The sequence below is a fragment of the Mauremys mutica genome, chromosome 6 (genome assembly GCF_020497125.1).
Source record: "Mauremys mutica isolate MM-2020 ecotype Southern chromosome 6, ASM2049712v1, whole genome shotgun sequence".
In the NCBI taxonomy this organism is placed as follows: domain Eukaryota; kingdom Metazoa; phylum Chordata; order Testudines; family Geoemydidae; genus Mauremys; species Mauremys mutica.
Window position 1 is genome coordinate 88,266,691 of NC_059077.1, and position 25,244 is coordinate 88,291,934.

The following is a 25,244-nucleotide window of genomic DNA, read 5'->3' on the forward strand; positions in this document are numbered from 1 at the left end:
TCTTTTACACTATTCTGCAATTTCTTGAAAGGTCTGTGATCTTAAATTCAGCTCTCCAGTGACATGTGCATTCAGCTTGCATGTCTTCATGCATGTGGTCTCCTTTATGACTGAGTAGAGCAGGATGAACTCAAAGCCATTTTAGGAAATGAGCAATACCACTGTATCTAAGTAGGGGCGAATGTTGTATTCACCTGCCTGACAATAAAGAATGGGTGAATCAAATGTTACATTGCAAATAAAACAAATATGTTTTCATCAGCAGGCCTGGGCACTTCCCCTCCTCATGACCATCAGTGGGAGCAAATAATCCCTGGCCTCAGGCCTGCTGATGGGAGGTGGGGCAAGGGGGCAACTGACCAGAGGGCTGGTCGATTTAAAAGGGCCCGGGGGCCCCCGGCGGCCAGCACAGCGGGGCTAGGGCAGGCTTCCTGCCCATCTTCGCTCCGCTGCTCCACACCGCTCCTGGAAGCAGCCGACACGTCCCTGCGGCCCCTGGGGATGGGGTCTCTGCATGCTGTCCCTGCCCTGAGCATTGACTTCTTCAGATGCCCGGGTCTGGGAGAAGTCTGCTGACTCTAGAATACTCCTCTGGTAACAGGCCCCAGACTCCCCCTCTCCTTGAGAGGAAGGGAACACACTCACCTCATATTTTCAGGGGTAGATGACTGGCCTGCTCCTCCCTACCGTTCCTTCATTAGCTGTCCATTGCCTTGCTTCTCCCACCCAGTATCCCAGAGGGATAGCTAGTAAACTGTTTCTGTCCAAACCCTCAGTCTGGCAGTATAACTTTGTCATCCTGCTGCAGTGGGGAGCAGAAATGCTGCTGACTGCAGTGTATACTGGCCCTTAAACTATGGGTCTGAGAGATTCCCTAGAGTGCACGGGGTTAGGGGAATCCTTGAACTCGCAGAAGAACCATAACAGATTTTGTATAATATGTATACTTCAAAGATCATATCATTCAAAGTCACAGTGCATAGCTCTTACTGTAGTAGCGATTGTCTTGCTATTCCAGGTGCTGAAGTTTGGCGTGGTAATAACACTACACATTGTACAGTATTCTTGTTAAACAAAATCAGCCTTCTCCCCAGTTTGTCCCCCTCCCCATATGCAGAATCTGAACCTCACAGAACCCCACAAAACATCCCCAGTGGGTCAGAAGGAAATGGGTGAGTATGCTGCAGAGCTGATGCATCCCCACTGGTGCTCCCTGTGACTGGCTCTACAACTGCAGTCTCCTTTCTGATGTGTTAAACTACTGTACCATAAAGTCCATTCAAGCTCACACACAATTAGAAGATCTCTGCAGTATCTAGATATGGCCAGGATGAGCTGAGATGGAGCAGCCTGAGCAAAGGATTCCCTGCATGTAGTTGGCTTAACAACTGGTAGTGTTGTTTTTTTTTTTAATTAGCGCATCTGAATCTGCAATTAGCGTTACAGAGCATTCAGTTTTTCTTGCTCCAGCAGTTATACAGTAAATCATCCTGTCTCCTTTCACAAACTCAGAGTAGATGAACATTTTTTTTTTAAAAAAGGTTGTAAACTGAGTTTTGAAGAGCTCATTCAAATAGTCTGCAGAATGACGTATTCAACTAGTAGTTTAATTGTTATGCTTTTGGCTTGAGAGCTCATTCTGGCTGCATTCATGAAGTTAGAGAAATTATTTCACACCATTCACACCATTCTGGCAGTGTTCCTAAAAGTGGGTGAAATCTACACTTTTAAAAGCATTGTATTTGATTTTACTGTAAATGAGTATCAAGCCCTAAGTATAGAAGATATGGCTATACAAAGTGTCACTGGGCAGGAGTATGCAGCTGTGTTATTGCATAAAGTGTCCTGAAATATTTTCACCAAATAGAGTGTACCATATCTGTAAATTGCACTATCTTGCAGGTTGACTTGAAGTGGAATGTGATTGTGTATGCCATAAAATGGCCAGTTTTCAACATTTAAAAAAAACCCCAACCAACCAACTGGTCTACATTAGTAAGACAAGTAGGTTAAAGGAGAGAAGTAAATGTGGAAATACAGAAGACAAAACTGAGCCAGACTCACGACATAGGAGGGCAGAGTTTGCTGTACATTGGAACAGCTTAAAAGGAGTGTGGAAACAAACCCCAAGCACTACCACTGCTGTAAAGTGATGCTCCCAGCAGCATGAAGTTGCCACAATTGTTCTGTGCTGCACGCCTACCACCCTCAGCAGTGGAAAGGGTCTGGCTGGAAAGTGCTGTGCTGCAGTTAATCCCAGTCAGTGTGACCCCAGCATAATTAAGAGCAGCCTACTCCTATGGTTCAATGATGCCAGTTTTTACCCTCCTGTCAATTTCCCTTTTCCCGTTTCTGGTTCTGTCTTTTCTATACTGCCCCCATATTTGGAATCATCTTCCAGTCCTAGTTTACAATGACACCACTCTCTCCTTATTCACACCCTTTCCAAAAACTCATCTCTTCCACAATGGCCACGAATCTTGACTTTATAAAGTATAATACATGAAAATTAAATTTATTCCCTTATCTGGATTGCACAGTAAATCCTTCTTTCTTTGTGTCTTAGGCTATGTATGCACTGCAATTGGAGGTGTGATTGCAGTTCGGATAGGCATATTCACATTAGCATTAATCTAGCTAGCATGGCCAAAAATAGCAGTGAAGATGCAGCAATGTGGGCTGTACAAACCTGCCTGGAACCCTGGGTAGCCACTGACACAACTAGCCTGTGCTGAGGTCCATGCCACCGCTTCTTCACTGCTAGTTTTAGCCATGCTAGCTAAATTAAAGCTAGAATGGGTATGCCTCCCTGAGCTGCAATCACATCTTCAGTTGTGGTGTAGACATGCTCTTACTATGCTAAAGTACCTTGCTGAACTGGAGCCAGAATGTGGTCAGAAAACTCAGGTCAAAGATGTTTTGATGGAAAAACAAGACATTTTGGGGAGTAAAAATAAACAAAGAAAAACCTTCCATTTTCCAACCATCTCTACTCATGGAACACTAGAGTTTGCATAGGGGGCAGGGGAGAAGAGAGGGATCTGGTCTTGACTAAGGCCGTTCATTCTCCAGGACTAGATGACCTAAGAATTATGAAAGAGCTTTAAAATGTTGTCTATCTACATCTAGAGCAGCTAGCATAACCCTTACATTAAACACTGGTGTAATTGTCACTGCTCCACAGTTGTTAAGTGTTTTCACAGCAAAATTCAGTGTAAACCTTTCTAGTGTTGAGGCATTCTATGACTGCTAATAAAACACATAGTTTACATTTGTTTGCTTGTAAAGGTTAAGTTTGGCCCTAAAATTTTAACTGTAAGGAAATATTTTATGATGAAGGGAGCGGGCTGCCAGATTGTGAGTTGTATTTAATGGAAGCTGTTGGGTGCTCAGCACTTTTCAAAATCAGTCCAGTCAGTTAGGAATTTAAATATGGGCTTAGGAATCTAACCGAGCATTATTGAAAATCCTGGCACTTGCTTTTCTCTGTATAGGACTGCTCACTGTTCAATGAATAATAATGGAAGTTTGGGGGTCATTTCAGTCCTTAGTTTAACCCCTCGCCACCAAATAATTAGGAAAAAAGGTAGTGTGCCTCTGCATATAGTATGGGCTGAGCAATTTGCACTATGATGCTGATGTAGGTTTTTTGGGCATATCTGACAGTGAGTGGGATCTCAACTGCAGGGCTGCTGACAAATAAATGCATAGGTAAGGATTATACACTAATCACATATTGGTTTCTGCTTGTTCTAGAATTAGACCCAAGAATGAAACCCATTCTAGCTGTCCAGTGAAGAATGCACTACCTAGCTTTTGTTGTTGTTAACAGAATGAAAGAATACTGTCAGTTATAACCAAGCGCAGCAAGAGATAGTTTCGATAGAGTATAAAGAAGACACTTAAATGTTTGTCATTTGCTCTGACAACTCATGGAAAGCTAAACTCACTCACTAATTGATTTTTTAAAAAGTATCTACTGAACGTTTTCAGAATAAAAGACACAAATGAATTAAAAACAGACGATAGAAAAAGTGATCAATCATAATTATTAGAAAAATGTAAGTATATAACATTTCAAATAACTTTTTCCATACCTGAAAGATATGAGAAACTAATTAGTAATCAGCAGTTTAATATGTGTTGAATACAAAAAGTACCATCACATACCAAATATGCAAATTCACCAACTTTAAAACTTTATATGGATGGATATAAAGTAATTTGCTCACTGCCGAAACATTTGCTGCAAAATTTCAGTAAGTTGTCATTTCGATAATAAAACATAAGACAAAAACATAGGAGACAGAATCCAACTTTAGAAGAAAAAAAAGAAAAAACTAACACACTTGCAAATGACATTTGCAGGGAACTTTAATCAGGTCTCAGAGGCTAGATAAGTCCAAGTTAATGACTATTGTTCCTTGAAGGGACACAATAACTAGGTTAAGTAAAGTCTTTGATACTTCCTGTGCTCCACACAAAGAGATATACTTACTGCTTTACCGGCAACAGACATATTCCAAAATAGACTATTTCATGATAGCTAGTGACCTGGTTACCTGTAGTATTAATTCCCACAGTGTTATATGGGATCATTCTCCAGTACATTTTAACGTTTAACAAAACCCTTAGTATAGTACTTAGCTCACACAAAACTAAGGAATACATTAAACAAAACCAGATTTTATATGGCTCTGAATCCATGATGTGAACGTAGAACGTGGGATGTACTAAAAGTCTAAATTAGAGGGGGGATAACACATCACTGCCAAACAAAAAAGGCTAACTGATTTCACAGGAAAATGTAGAGTTAGTTAATGGATATAGGAGACATGCAATTCCCAATTACTGCACATAAAATATGATGTGAATACTGCTAATGAGGCAAGCCCTGAAAATGCTTTATTTAGACAGGCATTACCAGTAGTCAAAGGAACAGAGGGGCAATTATTAGCTTACAGGCTCCTACAAAGGAAACTCTAAGACAGTAAGTATTTTAACTGCTTGTGGCATTAATGTTACTACATATAAGGAAATACAGGAAAGGAAGGGGGTCATGGCACATAAAGAAAGCCAGTACAGCACAGTGGATTACTTCAACTTTTGGTCTGATCAGATTGCCACAAGCAATAGATCCTCAGTGACATGAGTTGGAAAGAGATTGAAGGCTGCAGATACAGCAGCATGCTTTCTCTAGACTCTTTGCCCTTGAGAGTTGGTGGTGATCATGCTCTGTGAACCAGAACAGCACTTCAAAATTTTATTATTATAATTAAAAACCTTAAATAATGCAGAGCCTGCCTGTGTTTCATGATGGCAACCAATATTGATGGGACAGGACTGGCTGTACAGTCTTAAGAGAATGGAAGCAAATCCTTGTCTATTAATAGCCCATGACACTGCAGTTCTCTCTGCCTCAGTAACACTGAACATCATGGGGTATTTGCTTTTGGCATCCTTCAGCCCAAAAATGTAAAGGTGACTTACAAGGGAAATGTGTATTTTTGCTCTTTACACAATAGACATGATGTAAAGTAACCAGCTGGGCACAGTGGGGTCCAAATAACTGTTTACTAATTATATATATGTAGGGCCTAGCTACATATACACACTGCTGCTCTGCAAGACTATAGTGGCTTCTGAACTACAGAAGACAGTGAGGAACACTAAAGGGTCAATACTATTTAAAGGGATACTACCTAATTCCTAAACACTACAGGAAACAAAAATTGGCTTATGCCTTTTTTGGGAGGGAGCGGGGGAGCTCCTTTATGATTTACAAAGAAGGTATAAACAATTTTTCCTTTTTTAAAAAAAGTTTTTGGTTTTTTTTACATAGAAATGCAGGTCTTATTTGCTCTGGAGCACTCTGTGCTGACTTCAGAGCTAGTAAAATGGTATAATCACAACAAACAGTGAAAGTTGAGCAAGTGTAAGGGGAAAAGGATTTTTACTCAGGTCTAGTCTGCATTTGGAATAGCCCCGATTCAGTCATTGATGGCTAGCAATCATTGCCACTGCACTGATGCTGACCAGCAAACAAGGACAAGCTGGGGTTTGCACCTGTTGTGGTAATTGGGGTTTACACACTTACAAGGAAAGATAAATTTTGATTAGGTGAATCAGCACAAAGCTGACAATATTTACATTTTGCTTCAGAAGAATGATCTGTTTTCATTACTTCAGTCCATCATTTATTTCCTACCGCTTCCTTTCTCTTAACGCATATGGAGTCAGATGATTCTATGCACTGATGTTTGGCAGTCACTAAACATTATTCACACATTTGCAGTATTCATCAGCAGCTTTCACATTTACTAGAGTTAGACTGCAAAACAACCACTTTGTAAATTTAAGTCTGTGAAGAATAGAGGCTGAAACTAATCAGATGAGCTCTATTAGGAAACAGGTTTAATAGATGATACATACCCTCAGGGCCGCCCAGAGGATTCCGGGGGCCCGGGGTCTTCGGCGGCGGGGGGCCCTTCCGTTCTGGGACCTGCTGCCGAAGTGCCTCGAAGACCCGCGGTGGGGGCCCCCCCGCCGCCGAATTACCGCCGAAGCGGGACCCGCCGCTGAAGTGCAGCCCGGTCTTCGGTGGTAATTCGGCGGCGGGGGGTGCCCGCCGCGGGTCTTCGAGGCACTTCGGCGGCGGGTCCCGGAACGGAAGGGGGCCCCGCCGCCAAAGACCGGGCTGCGCTTCAGCGGCTGGTCCCGCTTCCCCCCCGCCCCGGCCTCTTACCCCCGGCTCCCTCCTCACCCGGAGCCTCAGCGCCTCGCCGGAACAGCCGCAGCGTGTGGCCGGCGGGGCCTGAGCTCCGTCCCGCTCAGAGCCGCGTGGTGGGGGGGGCTGTGAGCTCCGGGCCGAGCGGAGGGAGCCGAGCTCAGCCCAGAGCTCCCAGCCCCGCCCCCTGACGACGCGGCTCTGAGCGGGGCGGGGCTCAGGGGCCCCAGCGGAGACTCGGCGCTTGATGCACTGAGGCTCCAGGAGAGGGGTGGAGGCGGGAGCCTCCGCTGTTCTCTTGGGGGCCCCTGCGGAGCCCGGGGCCCGGGGCAAATTGCCCCCTTTGCCCCCCCCTCTGGGCGGCCCTGCATACCCTGTATCTGCATACCTTCTGGAATTTTTTTAAATTCTAGTAAATCAAGCCCACAATAGCCCACAAACTCCCCACGGGCTCCCTCTTCAACAGTATTTCATCCCAATTATAACTGATTTCATCCATTAACCAAGTCCCTTTCTCTAATCACTAGTGAACTGTATCTAGTCCCTTTCTAGCCAGTTCTACAACTTTCTTATTATTTCCTATTAGGCATAACCATAATCTTTATGTGAAGAATTGCTGCAGATGAATGACACATTATTAGGCAAATCTGAGTAAAATATCATTCTTTTCCTCTAGCTGATTAAGACATTTATGTCTTTATACAGGTAAAGTCCAAAATGTTACCAGTCTTAGGGAAATTGCACTTTGAAAGATTAATTTTTCAGTGAGCACCAAATAAATTAGCTATTTTGGGCCAAATTATCTTTAATGGGCCCTTTGGACAGAGTCAAATTTATATCTACTAGCCAATAAAATTAGTTATGGGGAGATGAGAATAATTACAACTTGGTCTCTGAGGTAAACTAAAATTAATTAAAAAGAACACTGTATTATACTGAATCTCCTATATTCCCAGAGCTCTTGACAGCCTAATAACCACATTTCTCATATTTTAATAAGATCTTCTAAAGCTTTATCAGGGGAGATGGGAAGTCAGAAATAATATTATCACCTAGCACTTACATTGACTAGCTACTAGGGCCTGGTCCTTTTCCCTATAAGATCAAAGGCTAAATTCTGACTAGCTTCAACAGGAGTAGGCCTTTCATCCTCACAATACCTATGTGAGGTAGCCATGCAAGTATTATCATCTCTCCTTTACAGCTTGGGAAACCAAGACAGCAGAGGAAAAGTATCTCTTGCCAAGCTCTCCATTTACACAAGAGGGGGGATTTTGCTTCCCAGTGTTGAAAATACATCAGGTAAAATCCTTGCCTCATTTAAGAAATCATTTGGAATTTTGCTATTTACTTCATTGGGGTTAAGATTTTACCCATCATGGTCAATTTATTTTAAAGTGTATCCTGTATCAAGGGAAATTCCAGAGACCAGATTATAAATGATTTACATAATGGCATAAAAAGTACATTTATAAAGTTTGCAGCCTATATCAAGCTGGGAGGAGTTGCAAGTGCTTTGGAGGATAGGATTAAAATTCAAAATGAACTGGACAAACTGGAGAAATGGTCTGAAGTAAATAGGATGAAATTCCATAAGGACAAATGCAAAGTACTCCATTGAGGAAGGAACAATCAACTGCACAAATGCAAAATGGGAAATAACTGCCTAGCAAGGAGTGGAAAGGGATCTGGGGGTTATAGTGGATCACAAGCTAAATATGAGTCAACAGTGTAACACTGTTGCAAAAAAGGTAAACATTATTCTGGCATGTATTAGCAGGAGTGTTGTAAGCAAGGCAATTTGTTCCAGTGCTTAACCACCCTGGCAGTTAGAAAGTTTTTCCTAATGTCCAACCTGAACCCCACTTGCTGCAATTTAAGCCCTGGCTTCTTGTCCTATCCTCAAAGGTTAAGAAGAACTATTCTTCTCTCCTCCTAGTAACAACCATTTATGTTTTCAAATTTTGCCACCTCACTGTTTACCCCTTTTTTCAGATCATTTATGAATATGTCAAATAGGACTGGTCCCAGAACAGACCCCTGGGGGACACCACTATTTACCTCTCTCCATTCCGAAAACTGACCATTTATTCCTACCCTTTGTTTCCTATCTTTTAACCAGTTACCAATCCATGAGAAAACTTTCCCTCTTATCCCATGACAGCTTACTTTGCTTAAGAGCCTTTGGTGAGGGACCTTGTCAAAGGCTTTCTGAAAATCTAAGTACACTATATTAACTGGATCCCCCTTGTCCACATGCTTGTTGACCCCCTCAAAGAATTCTAGTAGATTGGTGAGGCGTGATTTCCCTTTACAAAAAACATGTTGACTCTTCCCCAACACATTATGTTTATCTATGTGTCTGACAATTTGGTTCTTTACTATAATTTCAACCAGTATGCCTGGTACTGAAGTCAGGCTTACCAGCCTGTAATTGCTGGGATCACTTCTGGAGCCCTTTTTAAAAATTGGCATGACATTCGCTATTCACCACTCATTTGGTACAGAAGCTGATTTAAATTATAGTAGTTCTGCAATTTCACATCTGAGTTCTTCAGAACTCTTGGGTGAATGCCATCTGGTCCTGGTGACTTATTACTGTTTAGTTTATCAATTTGTTCCAAAACCTCCTCTAATGACACCTCAGTCTGTGACAGTTCCTCAATACTATCATATTGTACTGTACATGTGGCAAAAGCAGTATCCACTCAATGTCTTGCACAGCAGGAGGAAGGAAAATAGTGATAGCAGTGTAAACAGCTACCTTGCATGGACATGCCTGTTTTGTTTTCTTAGCAAGCACTTCATAGCTATTTGGATAGTGGAAGTTATTGTCAATATCTCCAGGAGTTACAGAACTTAAAGCAATATATAAACTACTGAAAAGAACTGGAATGTCGATTGCCCAGGAAATGACACTGTCTGGAGCGGCTGCGGGCCTCCTGGGGCTCCCCTCTCCTGGCGGCAGCTGGAGTGGGGGCGGGCCCTCTGGGACTCCCCTTTTGGTGGCAGCAGGCCCCCGGATTTCCCCCTGCAGCACCCCACCCCCAAGATTGAATCATGAGTATTTTTAGTAAAAGTCATGGACAGGTCATGCGGCCGTGATTTTTTGTTTTTTGCCCATGACATGTCCGTGACTTTTACTAAAAATACTCACAATTAAATCGTAGCCTTATTCATGAATAATTAATTTGGCTCCTCTGAAGCCTGTACAAATTAACCAGATTATATCACTTATTTTGAAAATCCAGGTCCAGTTTCATTCACCACTCAAAGGAGCGAGCCTACTTCACAGCTTGTTTGAAAAGAGAAAAGGGCTTATTTCCTCTTGATAGCTTTTCCTGGAACTCTTATCACTGACTCAAATTCAACATGATAAAAAATAGAACTCCTCTTTGCTTTCTTCTCCCTCCCATCTCCAGTGCCATAAAATTGCCACTGCTTTCTCCATCATTTAAAACTCAGGGCATTTTTACTCCTCTCTTTCTTCCCCCCACATCCTGGCTGTTGGGAAATCTCTAAAATCTCCTCTTTCATCTTAATCACTCCTGATAAAACCCTTGTCTATGTTGTGGCCATTTCTCATCTTGATTCTTGCAACTTCCTTTTTGGTCTCCCTTTAGTGTATCCAAAATAATGTTGCAAAAAAACAAACAACAAAAAAACCAAAACAAAACCCTTCTCTGCTGCTGCTCTTGTTTCTTCTCATCTCAAATCCCTTCACTGGTTTCCTCTCACCTTTATACCATAATCATGCCTCCAAGGCTTGGCCAACTCCACTCCTGCCTCCATTGCTGCACTCATTTCCTGGCAATTACTGCATAGCATTTGATCCTGCACCACTGAAATCAATGGTATTTTTGCCGTGGACTTCAATAAACTCAGGATTGAGTCCCTTACAGCGTACACGCCTCTGACTGCTGCTTTTATTCCTTCCTACCAATCTTGTCTTCAACCCTTCTTTCATGCCATCCCTATGCTCAGCATTCTCTCACTCACTCTTCAACCACAAGGTGATCTTCCTCTCCTCAGTCAAATCCCTAAGGCCTTTCCATGATAACCCAGCCAAACAACAAAGGGCATGTTGAACACAAGCCAAAAGCAAAAACTGTGTGGAGATGATAGAGTAGAGCACTTTGGCAAACATGGGTGGGTTTATTATGGAATGTTAAAGGAAGACTACTTGAGCTTTTGTTTCCTGAACAAAAAATGAGAGAATAAAAAATAAACAAATGAAAAAAACACCACAACGACCTTTTAGTTAGAGCATATTTGACAGCCAGTTCTGCCACCTTTTGCATTTAAAGCTTATTTCTGTGCATTCATAGAGAGTACTCAGAGTTAGAATTTGCAGATTTCGACCCATAATTGGTAAACACTTAATCCACCATCAAGAATGGGGTGGGAGAGATTATTTACAAAACCTGCAAATGATTATGGGAGAGTTTTATCATACATTTGGTTTTTAGCAGTATCATCTATCACATTCTGACTTAATCTTCTATTTCCATTCACATTCTATATAGAAACATTTCACTTAAATAGAATTTTTATAATCTAGGATTGCAGATAAAAGAGTTTAATAAAATATTCTTACACTTTATTTTCATAAAAAATTAGAAGAAATACCAAACAGTAGTTGAAGGAATATAACAAACAGCATATTTCTAGTCATACCTGTAATCATGCTTGATATGATCAAGGGTAGAATGATGAGTTTGAGCATTCTCATCAGAACCTCTCCAGGAAATGCAAAGTAGAATTTATCCAGATTGGAGAGCTTGCCATATTCTCGTACTAGAACTCCTACCCCAATACCTAGAGGGTACATTAAAACATAACACATATTCAGGATTATGCAGTAGGTTGTCATAAATACATAGAGGTGGAGGAGAAAAAAATACAAGTATTAAAGAAAATGGGTAAAACAAAACCGGCTACCAATTTTATTTTTTCCAAAGTAATGTGACTTTTTAAATGACTCCATGTTAGCAACAGAGATACATACACCTTAGTCTTTTCTCTTTTCCCTTATGGTCAGGTAACAAAGTAATACAATAATTAATAAAATAAGATGTCTAAGTTGAGAGGATCACTAATTTAGGCAACCAAATAAGGACACAAGGGCCTAACTTTAAGCATCTCTTTTGGAAAATCTTAGCGTAGGTCTTCTGAGGCTCAGCCCTGTCCCGTAACTACAAGGCCAGCAGGACTTTGTACAGCTTACTCTATTTACCTCTACCAGGAGGGTTTGCAAATGGAATTTTTAAAAAATTAAACATTTATCACATTAATGCTACTGGTATATTAAAAAGAAACTAAGATGATCTGATATGTAAGGAATTTTCTAATTTGGCTTCTCCATATCAACTAAAAATATATAAATTAGCAATATTTTTAGTTCATATACTCCATATTGTTAGAAAGAAAAACATCATGTGAAAAATCACACAGCATCATTGTAGTCCCTACATTTGTTTAATAATCACCAGGTATTCAATCAACCTAAACCACTATTCAAACCAAATTATACTTGCATTATTCCACCATTTGAGCCACCCAGAAAATACCAGCCAGTCAGTATAATCAATGGCTAAAAGAAATTACTAGACACATCTGTATTTATTCGTATCTTTCTCTTAAATGAATTAGGTGATTACTCTGCTTAAAGGAATGAGGTAAAAGATAGTAAATATTATTGAAAACAAATCCTAGTCCAAGAGAGTTAATCCCTCCACTCTGACTGAACAAACCCTTTATTTTCAATTTTAACCTGGACTAAGAAATGAAAATCAGTGAGTTAGGACACGTTTACTAATGTTTTGTCAGCTGTTTAGCTCTTGTTTCCCTAAATAATTATAGAATCATAGATTCCAAAGCCAGAACTTCTACCTTGTTTATATTGCTTGTAAGTATGTGCAAGTTAACCTTTCAGCCAAATCCTAAGCAACTAAAAAGCTATTCCTGATTTATTTGTATCAGTGAGCACAGACAGTTTAACCTTCCTGCAACACCCTGAATCTTAACCACCTTTAAGATATTTGCAATATTATGTAAATGTCCTTCATCAGTGGAAGGAGAGACACAAAACTCTCTGCTGTTAATCTAAGTGACTAAATGAAATGTGTTGGAAAAGAACTAGTCTGAGTTCTATGTTAATTCCAAAGAAGGCTCTTAAAGCCCTAAATGTAAAAAAAAACCCCCTGAATGTGTATTTATCAAGGTAAGTCACTAACGCCCTGATCTTGCAAACTCCTATGTACATGTTTAAATTTAGATCCCAGTGTTTTCAATTACTCACATGCCTAAAGTTAAGCACATTTGTAAGTATTTTCAGGACTGGAGTTTACATTTAAAATAAGGTGTTGTAATGTATATAAACTACAGCTCCATCATATATACAAATGCTTGTTAATATAGAACGGAATAGGTACAGTCTTGGAGCAAGGTTGGTCTTTAAAAATAATTCTGAAATCTTAGGGAAAAAGTCTTGCTATTTAACAGATCTGCTTCTTACTTCCTTTACTCTAGGCAGGAGCTCTGGCTGGGGGGCAAATGTGGCTAACTTTTCCAAAATGCCTTCAAGGGGCGAGATGGGAAAAGGAAACATTAGCTACTGATCTCCCACTGTAAGGATAAAGAGGTGCTAGCTAGGGAGTATGAACTGATGTCAGGCTGAGCCACGAGCTGAAGAGAACCCATCACTTCTGCCACGGAAACAGGGGCGGCTCCAGGCATCAGCACGCCAAGTGCGTGCTTGGGGCGGCAAGCCACACAGGGCGCTCTGCCGGTCGCCGCGAGGGCGGCAGGCAGGCTGCCTTCAGCGGCTTGCCTGCGGAAGGTCCGCTAGTCCCGTGGCTTCAGTGGACCTCTCGCAGGCGTCCGCTGAAGCAGCGGGACCAGCGGACCCTCCGCAGGCAAGCCACCAAAGGCAGCCTGCCTGCCGTGCTTGGGGTGGCAAAATGCCTGGAGCCGCCCATGCACGGAAATGTTCAGTGTTGCTAAGTATGCAATATTTAGGTGAGAAGGCAAATGGAAAATTAAGAACTGAGAGTGGCTGGCAGCATTGGATTGGGGAGAAGGGAATGCTAGAGACACCATCTACTTAAAATCTAGTCAGTTTCAAAAAACAGAGTTCAACGTAGCTTTGGGTGCTATACTTGCCCTTGTGCCTCCTGGACAATTTTTGTGGTTTCAAAAGCACATTTTCCTATTTTAAAAAACGTGTTTCTCTCCCACATTGCTGCATAAAAGACCAACACAAACAGGAAAACTGATTAAGGCCTTTGCTCTGCAAAGACAATGGTGCAGGTTGACCCCTGCACTCGCAGAGAGCCCCACTGATTTCAGTCAGGTTCTGCACAGAGCCCAGCTTACGTGCTCTTTCTCCAGGATTGGGTCTAGTTGACTAGACAGGGGGAAAAGGGAACAGATTATACCCAAAGAGCTGTCAGAGGCACATGGCAAGCAAGTTGAAAAATAGGGAAAATATTTCTTTTCCTTTAATCTCTTTCAGTTACAGTCATCTTAGGTGTTACTTGTAAGAACAGTGACAAAAATGTCTTTGAACAGTGTCTTTTTAATTATCCCAGATGGTGACTTACTCATGAAATGGTTATATATCTGGGTGATTTTCTCCTCTTGATTTCCATGTATTTAATAAGGTTACTGAAAAGTGGAATTGGGTCACCATTCTTAAGTTGTTTTCCCTGATCTTCTGTTACCCTCTCCACTTTTTTAGATTCCACTTCTACATGCCATTTTTTCAAATTTTTAAGATGGGGGTGGGGATTCCTCAGTCTTTCACCCATGTAATTTGTTTGTTTGCTTTGGAAACTCAGACAATGCCATAGAAGAGGCTTACCTCTCAGTAGTATTTTGAAATGTCTGTGCTGCCACTTCCCTATTCAGTCTACATTCTGACAAGCAGCAATTAATTCTTAATGACTTGTGTAGCACCTCAACGCATTGTGGAGTTAAAATAGGACAGCCATTAAAAATGGAGCTAGAAATGCTACATTACAATTTAGGACCAGGAAGTGAGAAGAATACTTTATTCAACTGAAGTAATGGGGGAATTTTGGTAGGCAGCACATATTTGCCTATGTACTGGAATTTGTGAATCACAGGTTCCATCCCTTTTTGAGCTGTCATCAGCATGAATTATGTCAGCACCTCTTTTCTGACTGTGGAATTCTATCCTTGGGAAATGCAATGCAATATAGGAAATGTAGTCTAGTATAGAACAGATTCATTTACACACCAGTGTTTTAACACTATGTTGATTAGACCTGTTCTGATCAAATTTAGAGGATAGTTATTGCTGTTGCTACCATCTTTTAAACTGAACCAATATTAGGAACAGTAGAAACTCTCTAGTGTAGACAAAGTTTCAGTCTGTTGTGTTTTCTTCTTCTCTCCCGTCTTGTTATTCCACTTCTGCTGCAGTGGTTCCACTTTCTATAAAATACTTGAATAGTCATTGGGCAAGAGGGCATGAGAATTGCTTGATAGTCTGCTTCTTAGGGTACTCATAAGAACGGACATTCTGGGTCAGACGAAAGGTCCGTCAAGCCCAGTATTCTGTCCTCTGACAGTGGTCAATGCCAGGTGCCCCAAAGGGAATGAACAGAACAGGTAATCATCAAGTGATCCATGCCCTGTCACCCAATCCCAGCTTCTGGCAAACAGAGGCTAGGGACACCATTCCTGCCTATCTTGGCTAATGGCAATTGTTGGACCTATCTTCCATGAATCTATCTGGCTCCCTTTTGAACCACATTATAGTATTGGCCTTCACAACACCCTCTGGCAAAGAGTTCCAGAGGTTGACAGTGCGCTGTGTGAAAAAATACTTTCTTGTGTTTGTTTTAAACCTGCTACCTATTAATTTTCATTTGGTGGCCCCTTGTTCTTGGGTTACGAGAAGGCGTAAATAACACTTCCGTATTTACTTTCTCTATACCACTCATGATTTTATAGACCTCTATCATATCCCCCCTTATTCGCCTCTTTTCCAACCTGAAAAGTCCCAGTCTTGTTAATCTCTCCTCATATGGAAGCTGTATTATACCCCTAATCATTTTTGTTGCCCTTTTCTGAACCTTTTCCAGTTCCAGTATATCTTTTTTGAGATGGGGCGACCACATCTGCACACAATATTCAAGGTGTGGGTGTACCATGGATTTATATAGAGGCAATATGATATTTTCTGTCTTATTATCTATCCCTTTCTTGATGATTCCCAACATTCTGTTAGCTTTTTTGACTGCCTTTGCACATTGAGTGGATGATTTCAGAGAACTATCCACAATGGCTCCAAGATCTCTTTCTTGAGTGGTAACAGCTAATTTAGACCTCATCATTGTATATGTATAGTTAGGATTATGTTTTCCAATGTGCATTACTTTGCATTTATCAACATTAAATTTCATCTGCCATTTCATTGCCCAGTCACCCAGTTTTGTGAGATCCTTTTGTAGCTCTTTGCAGTCTGCCTGGGACTTAACTATCTTGAGTAGTTTTGTATCATCTGCAAATTTTGCCACCTCACTGTTTACCCCTTTTTCCAGATCGTTTATGAATATGTTAAATAGGACTGGGCCCAGTACAGATCCCTGAGGGACACCACTATTTACTTCTCTTCATTCTGAAAACTGATCATTTATTCCTACCCTTTGTTTCCTATCTTTTAACCAGTTACCAATCCACGAGAGAACCTTCCCTCTTATCCATGACTGCTTATTTTGCTTAAGAGCCTTTGGTGAGGGACCTTGTCAAAGGCTTTCTGAAAATCTAAATACGCTGTATCCACTGGATCTCCTTTGTCTGCATGCTTTTTGACCCCCCCAAAGAATTCTAATAGATTGGTGAGGCATGATTTCCCTTTACAAAAACCATGTTGACTATTTCCCAACAAATTATATTCATCTATGTGTCTGACAATTTTGTTCTTTACGATAGTTTCAACCAATTTTCCCAGTACTGAAGAGAGGCTTACTGGCCTGCAGTTGCCAGGGTCACCTCTGGAGCCCTTTTTAAAAATTGGCGTCACATTAGCTATCCTCCAGTCACTTGGTACAGAAGCTGATTTAAATGATAGGTTACAGATGACAGTTAATAATCCTGTAATTTCAAATGTAAGTTCCTTCAGAACTCTTGGGTGAATACCATCAGGTCCTGGAGACTTATTACTGTTTAATTTATCAATTTGTTCCAAAACCTCCTCTAATGACACCTCAATTTGGGACAGTTCCTTAGATCTGTCACCCAGAAAGAATGGCTCAGGTTTGGGAATCTCCCTCACATCCTCAACAGTGAAGACTGATGCAAAGAATTCATTTAGTTTCTCTGCAGTGGCCTTATCATCTTTGAGTGCTCCTTTAGCATCTCGATCGTCCAGTGGCCCCACTGATTGTTTAGCAGACTTTCTGCTTCTGATGTATTTAAGATGCAGAATAGGGGATGCAGGAGCTCTTGGTTCAATTCCTTGCTCCACTTAATTATTTAAATAAAAATGGAACAACTTCAACAGGAGATATTGAGACACCTCTTCCCCAAAATACCCCATAGGCCAATGATTCAGGCACACTTAGGGTTGCCAACCCTCCAGGGTTGGGCTGGAGTCTCCAGGAATTAAAGATTAATTTTAACTAAGGATTTAACTAAGGTGTCATGTGATGAAACCTCCAGGAATATGTCCAACCAAAATTGGCAACCCTAGGCAAACTCCTGTATGGGAAGAGACTGAAGTTCAAATCCCTGTTCCACATCAGGCAGAAGAAAGAATTGAAGCAAGATCTCCCACATCCCAGTTGAGCACCTATAACTAGTTGGCTAATGGTTATTAAGATGGGCTCCTCCCCTTCCCCTTTTGTGACTCAAGCCCTTTAAAAATGCACAGGCACAGCACATTTCATTTAACCCAAAATAGACTTTTTTGATTTACTGAATTTTTTTTTTAAATTTCTGGATTGGCTTCAACCAGAATCAATGTCCGCCCCACCCCAGCTCCCACCGAAAATATTTTTGGAACTGCCAGCAAATGAAAAAATCAATTATTTACTAACCCTAATAGCAGTAGGTGTGATAAGAAAGGGTAACTACCCACCAATTCATCACAAAAGAGTCTCCACCACAGAAAGTTGTAGAGTATGGTGTCCTGCCTTTTGAAGAGGGAACCCTGTGCTTCTCCTATAGCTCTGCCTAATGGAGAGGAAGCAGGAAATGATGTGAAATGATAGCATCTGGAGTTAGCTACACTGCAAAGCAGAACTGTGGTGCTACTCCTATCAAATCTGAGGCCTCTCAAAATCCGTGAGGGATGGGAGCTCTCTAAGTAGGTGATAGTACCTGCCTGCTCTGTGTGGGTATGAACCTCAGAGACTAGGTAAGCTGTGATTAGGGAACCCTCTAAATGGTGCAGCTGCAAACCAGGTACTTAGATGTGTCTGTCTCATTTGGGGCATCATGTAGGCGTTCACCTGTTTGTCATAATCTGACACACTTTTAAAGTATGTCTCTCCATCTTGTTATTTATAGCTATTGTTTTTGAAACATTCTCTAGGACTGGTGCATAACATTAGCAGGGAGATAACTACAGTCACAGTGCTTCTTCCCTTTAACCATTGTGTTATCTGGCAAATGACAGAAATTTAGGAATTATTAAAAAAATAAAAGAGGTGCCTTGTCAACATTCTCCTGTTTCCTCAGGACTCAGCTGTGCACATGGGGGCCTTTGTGGAGCTACATCACTTCAGCCATGTGCCTTCATATCTCCACAGCCAGTCAGCTAGCTCTCCTGGTGCAACAAGGCAGGGCCATGGCCTCGGGGTTGCATGGAGGAAGCAGCCCCTGCACTTCTTCCAAGCACAAAGACAATAGTTGGGTGGGTTCTACATGGGCTGCACAAGAGAAAAGAGGTGAGTAAAGGCTCCTTGCACTCCCTCCTGTATATCCACATATGGCCCAACTCTAATCTGGCCTTGAATTAGGAGGCACAAATCCTCTAATGTATCTACCATTTTCCATTTGCCCAGGTGATATGGTAGGAGTGACTGACGCGATTTCCTTTGTATTGTTGTTACATTGTGTTAGATGCTAATCTAGCAACAGTTTATGGTGCTGCTTCCAGGAGCTGCTTGAGGCAAATGATGCCTGGAGCCTGCAGCCCAACCCCCTCCCATGCCCCAATCGCCTGTCCCAGCCCTGATCCCCCTCCTGCCCTCTGAACCCCTTGGTCTCAGCCCAGAATATCCTCCTGAACCCCCAACTCCTCATCCCCAGCCATACCCCAGAACCCACACCCCCAGCCGAAGCCCTCACCCCCTCCCATGCCCCAGCCCCAAATTTTGTGAGCATTCATGGCCGCCGCACAATTTCCATACCCCGATGTTGCCCTCGGGCCAAAAAGTTTGCCCACCCCTGCTGCGGAAGCATGACCACAGTAATATACATCTTGTGACAGCTTTGTGTATATTCTTTGTAGCGGACAAAGTTTTGTTCTGTTTTTTTCATATCAACAGTGTCATTAAATGGTTTATTTTTTATGATTAACCATTCATAGGATTGACAAGTTTAGGAACCACTGTTAACTGACATCTTTTGAAAGACAATACAAAAACTGTTCAGCTTTAACATGTTAGACTGCAACATGGACAGGCAACTTGTTTCACTTTGCAAGAGAATCTGCTCTCCTTCATTAATATTTTATAAAGGTCCATGTTGTTTCTGGTCTTACTAGAGGATTTATAATAGTTTGGCTAACTTTTAATCACTCAGGTGTATCCAGTGCAACAACATTGTACTAAAATCTAGGTGTGTAACAAGTGATTACAATAAACCTCTTAATTCATCTCTGCTCAGATTTGTTTTGCATGTTACTTGACAACTAGTGCCTTTTATGATAAAGATACCGATGCTGATGTAACACAGGCAAGATTCTGAGAGCCTCTAGAAAGCTGCATGGGCCCGCAAAGTCAGGGTTTAGTCTCACCAGCAATTTTTAAAATTGCAGTAACAGATTTTTACCCTCAGAATGCTGGCATCTTCCAAACTACCAATTTGCTTTAGAAAGATGTGTACAGTAAAACCCTTTTACAGCTCCAAACCCTGGCCTATGCTTCTGCTGAAGTAGCTCATGGTTTTGATGGAGTAACCCATGAAATTCTTATGCCTGTAGCCTGGCAGCACACCAGCCCAATGTGGCTAGTCAGCTGAAGACTGGAGAGGGATGGAGGGGCTCTACACCTGTTCCACAGGTGGCAGTGCAAACATGCTCTGGGAAAGAAAGGGAAGTTCATCTTGGGTAAATAAAATCCCCTGTTTTACTCCTGCAGCTCTCCACAGATTCTCTACATGGAGGCTACTGGACCCCCATGACTGCACTTTCCTCATGGAGATACTATGAAGAAAGAGAGGAGAACAAAAGCCGGATCCTTATTTTAAAAAAAATAAATAAATGATGGGTATGTTGCTGGGAAATGAACAGGGAGGCATAATGGGTTCTTTAGCCTGGTGGACCCTGCTTGTGCCCTCTAACAATTCAGCCACAGGTGCAGATTGTCTTCAGGAAAGCCCATGTAAGTTCCTGTGCACAATCTCACACGTGCTGGAACAATTTGCATAGTGAGGGTGCAGAGAGCCATTTAACCAAACTGTAAACCCTGTATATGATGGAAACCACTTCAACCTAGCGGATGCAGCAGCAGCCCTACTTCTAGCACCTATGCACAAACTGTCAATCACTTGGGGCGGAACCAGCTGCCCAAGAGCCTAGAGTCAGAAGCTCTGAATGTACAGTGCTCCCCATGAATGCAGGTGAGGTGGAGTTCTGTTGAGGGGAAAAGTTGGGTACTACAGAAGCACTATGTGGTAACCACTGAGGTGTTCCCCTCACTCACAGAACGGGTGTAGGCCTCTGCAACCAGAGAGCCATGCAGTTTCCAGCCACATTCCACATCACAGAGACACTTGGCCAAGATTTGGCTTGTAGCAAAGTTACTTTTTTTCAAAACAACTTCACTATAAGGCAGCCTTGCATTAAAATTTAGCCGCCAAGCCACACATTCTACTCATCCACCTATCACACACCGAGGATGATTGTTTTAAAAAATACTTTATTTGCCCATGTAGAGAGGGAGAAAGAATGTCTCCAGGACTAGGGATGAGCAGAGTTTTGCAATGCTGCTATTATGACCAGACTGTAATGTTTACATTGCAGTTCATTTAGACCACCTGAATGTCTTTTCTGTTCACTGTAAACTTAGCTTCCCTCTATCTGAATAATTATTATTATTTGTATTACTGTATCACCTAGGAGCCATAGAGTCATGGCCTGTGACCCCATTGCCCTAGGCACTGTAAAAACACAGAACAAAAAGATAGTCACTGCCCCAAAGAACTTACATATGACATAGGCAGACTCTATATTCACTCCACTTCCAAATATTTAAAATGTGTAGCTCAGAATACTGAGATAAAACAATACTGCTGGGAAGTTAGGGTAAAGTGAAGGACAGAATGGGGTTTTATCCATGGGGACTTTCTCTGTGCTGTATATACATGTACATACATTTCCTAAAGATGTGAGAACTGCTCCTTAGATTTAATCTGAATATGGACATTGTTCAGCAACATAATGAAAACTTTACAGCATAGTTATTTGGTGTCAAGTTCATTCATGATGTAACTCCAGTGAAGTCAATGAGTTACACCAGAGATACGTTTTTGCTCTTTGTATAGATCAAACACAACCTGAAAATAGAACAAAACTAATGAATCCCTACAGACAGCCAAATAAGTAAAATATTTATAGCCACAACATAATGAACACTTTGTTTTTATTACAAAATAATTTCAAATATAATCTGAAAAACGTGCTTATTTCCCAACAATCAGATCTCCGTGCTTCCCCTAATGAGTTATTTTGGATGGGTCAAGATAACAACTCTAGTGACCTATTGGTTTCAGACCTCTATTTTTGTTGTTCTAAAAATCTGATGTCATTCAATGTGATATTTTTAAATTTTATTTTGGTCATTAATTATTCTTGATTACTAGGACTAGATAGATGACAAATAATAAACCTGGGTCTTCTCAAGACATAGTATTCATTTCAGCTTCCAGTCTGCAGGAGACGAGCTTATCAGCTTTGAGTTACTCACCATCTGTCTCTGTTCTTAGCCTTCTTCCCATCTCACTTTACACCCTTTCTTTGGAGAATCTCCTCCACTCACATGGCTTCAACTATTGACTGGCAAATCTACTTGCCCTCTCCTGAGTACAGCAGGGCAAAAATCTTTGACCGAACCATTTTTCAGTGAAAAATGCAAATTTGGTGACACCAAAACATTTTGTGAATTCATATGGGTTTCACCAAATTGTCTGTGTTTCTTAAAAAAATAAAAAAACACCTCTCCCCCAAAATAAAAACATTTTAATTCTGACAAGTTCTAAATGAACCGTTTTAATTTTTCAGCTGGAAATGGCTTTTTATTTAGAAATCTCATTTAATATAATGAAAAAACAACTAAAACATACAAAGCTCAAAATAAAAAAAATGTTTCATTTGATGCCGAATGATTTTTTTAAAATTTTTTATTCTGGCTATAATAGTTGAGATTGGAAAGGCTGTTTAGTAAGAGACTGAAGACACACGATAGTGACGTGTAGAGAAACTATTACTCAAACTAATCCCTACAGCAAAGTTGAGAAATCAAAGAGATGACCTAGAAATGGAGTTCTGATTAAGCAAGGTCAGTTTGCTTGTGATTCCTAAAAGGTGTCGAGGTCTGAGAAATGTTTGTTTTGCAATATATTGTGAAAGTGTTAGGGTTGGAAAATTTGTAATCTTTGTAAATGGACATGATGTGTTACACTCTGTCTCTCAAGATGTCAACTAGTAAGCATGGAATGTGAAACACTTCGAACGAGGAACAATTTTAAAAAAATGAATTGGACTCTGGCAATTTTTTAATCTGTTATAGTTATGCCCTTCAGCATTAGAAAGCAATTAAAGGCATGAGACTATATGTACTCATCAGATGAGGTATTGCTTGCAAGGGTCAGATGCAAGAATGCTACAGTGTTTCTGGAAAAGGAAGAGGTAGATTACAATGCAAATATCTGTGATTAGCCTCAATTGGTGCATTATCTGTGTTTACTGGGGCATATGGGCAGAAGGTGTCTTTATATTTTTGTGGAATGGGAAAACAGCACCAGGAGTCCTACAGAGGTTCTTTTAGACAGTCAGTGGGAAATCAGTGGTAGGAAATATTTTACTGGTGGTCTTATTGCTCTTCAGGTAGGGGAGGAATGATCCATCAATTTCAGTGGCTTTACTCTATTTTGGTTTTTATGGCATGGAAAGGCACCTAAGAGTCATTCTTTCCAAATCTCCCTCTATTGAAAAATTCTTATAAAGTTCTTTATCTATATGTCCAAATTGCTCATCAGTTTGAACTCTGCATGTGGATCTAGGCCTGAAGTTTCATGTACAAAATAGGGCTGTCAATTAATTGCAGTTAACTCACGCAATTAACCCCAAAAATAAATCATGATTAATTGCACTGTTAAACAATAGAATACCAATTGAAATGTATTAAATATTTTTGGATGTTTTCTACATTTTCAAATATATTGATTTCAATTGCAACACAGAATACAAAGTGTACAGTGCTCAATTTATATTTATTTTTTATTACAAATATTTGCACTGTAAAAAACAAGAAATAGTATTTTTCAATTCACCTAATACAAGTACTGTAGTGCAATTTCTTTATCATGAAAGTTGAACTTACAGATGTAGAATTATGTACAAAAAATAACTGCATTCAAAAATAAAACAATGTAAAACTTTAGAGCCTACAAGTCCACTCAGTCCTACTTCTTGTTCAGCCAATCAATCGCTAAGACAAACAAGTTTGTTTACATTTACAGGAGATACTGCTGCCTGCTTCTTATTTACAATGTCACCTGAAAGTGAGAACATGCATTTGCATGGCTCTTTTGTAGCCCGCTCTGCAAGGTATTTGCATGCCAGATATGCTAAACATTTGTATGCCCCTTCATGTTTCAGCTAACCTTCCAGAGGACATGCTTCCATGCTGGCGGTATTAGTTAAAAAAAAATAATGCGTTAATTAAATTTGTTACTGAACTCCTTGGGGGAGAATTTTATATCTCCTATTCTGTTTTACCTACAGTCTGCCATATATTTCATGTTATAGCAGTCTCAGATGATGACCCAGCACATGTTGTTTGATTTACAAACACTTTCACTGCAGATTTGACAAAACGCAAAGAAGGTACCAATGGGAGATTTATAAAAATAGCTACAGCACTCGACTGCAGGTTTAAGCATCTGAAGTGCCTTCCAAAATCTGAGGGGGACGAGGTGTGGAGCATGCTTTCAGAAGTCTTAAAAGAGCAATATTTCGATGAGGAAAATATAGAACCTGAACCACCAAAAAAGAAAACCAGATGCTGGTGGCATCTGATTCAGATGATGAAAATGAACATGCGTCGGTCCGCTTTGCTTTGGATCATTATCGAGCAGAACCCGTCATCAGCATGGACGCATGTCCTCTGGAATGGTGGTTGAAACATGAAGGGACATAAGAATTTTTAGTGCATCTGGCACATAAATATCTTGTGATGCCGGTTACAACAGTTCCATCCAAACGCCTGTTCTCACTTTCAGGTGACATTGTAAACCAGAAGTGGGCAGCATTATCTCCTGCAAATGTAAACAAACTTGTTTATCTGAGCGATTGGCTGAAGTAGGACCAAGTGGCTCTAAAGTTTTACATTGTTTTATTTTTGAATGCAGTTTTATTTTTACATAAGTCTACATCTGTTAGTTAAACCGTCATAAAGAAGAGATTGCATTACAGGAGTTAATATTAGATGAATTGAAATATACTATTTCTTTTGTTTTTTACAGTGCAAATATTTGTAATAAAAATAAATATAAAGTGAGCACTGTACACTTTGTATTCTGTGTTGTAATTGAAATCAATATATTTCAAAATGTAGAAAACATCCAAAAATATTTAAATAAATGGTATTCTATTATTAACAGCACGATTAATTGCGATTAATTTTTTAATCACGCAATTGCGATTTTTTTAATCGCTTGACAGACCTAGTATTCTATTATTGTTTAACAGTGCGATTAATCATGCTATTAATTGAGATTAATTTTTTAAATCACTTGACAGCCCTAATAAAAAGCCAATTTACATGAGAGGCAGGGGAATGTTTTAATTGTCAAATCAATAAACAAATCTTGCTTTGAAAAAAAAAGTTTCAGAACTTCTTGTCAGACAGCAAAGGAACTGAGTTTAACTTCAATTATCTTTGCTTTTGTTCTGTAGATAAATTTCTAGTCTGAGGATGCTTTTCGAACCTCAACACTAGTGTGAAACTTTGAAATAAAGCCATCCACAGTCTGTTTTGTGTCTTAATAGTCAATCCAAAGTCTCTTTTAGAGATTGTGTTTTGTTACTCACAGCACA

The 25,244-nt window shown here is 40.6% G+C and overlaps 1 protein-coding gene and 1 long non-coding RNA gene across 2 annotated transcripts in view; one reads left to right on the top strand and one right to left on the bottom strand.

Annotated features, from left to right (window-relative positions):
* LOC123373161 overlaps positions 1-23,295 on the top strand; it is a 76,379-nt gene extending 53,084 nt beyond the window's left edge. The window contains exons 2-3 of the long non-coding RNA XR_006580591.1: positions 18,440-18,648; positions 20,065-23,295. This is a non-coding gene — a long non-coding RNA (uncharacterized LOC123373161). The remainder of the gene's footprint in view (positions 1-18,439; positions 18,649-20,064) is intronic.
* SLC1A1 (solute carrier family 1 member 1) overlaps positions 1-25,244 on the bottom strand; it is a 70,651-nt gene that overhangs the window by 35,669 nt on the left and 9,738 nt on the right. The window contains exon 2 of the mRNA XM_045021997.1: positions 11,405-11,545. Within this exon, the coding sequence (XP_044877932.1) occupies positions 11,405-11,545 (141 nt within the window). The remainder of the gene's footprint in view (positions 1-11,404; positions 11,546-25,244) is intronic.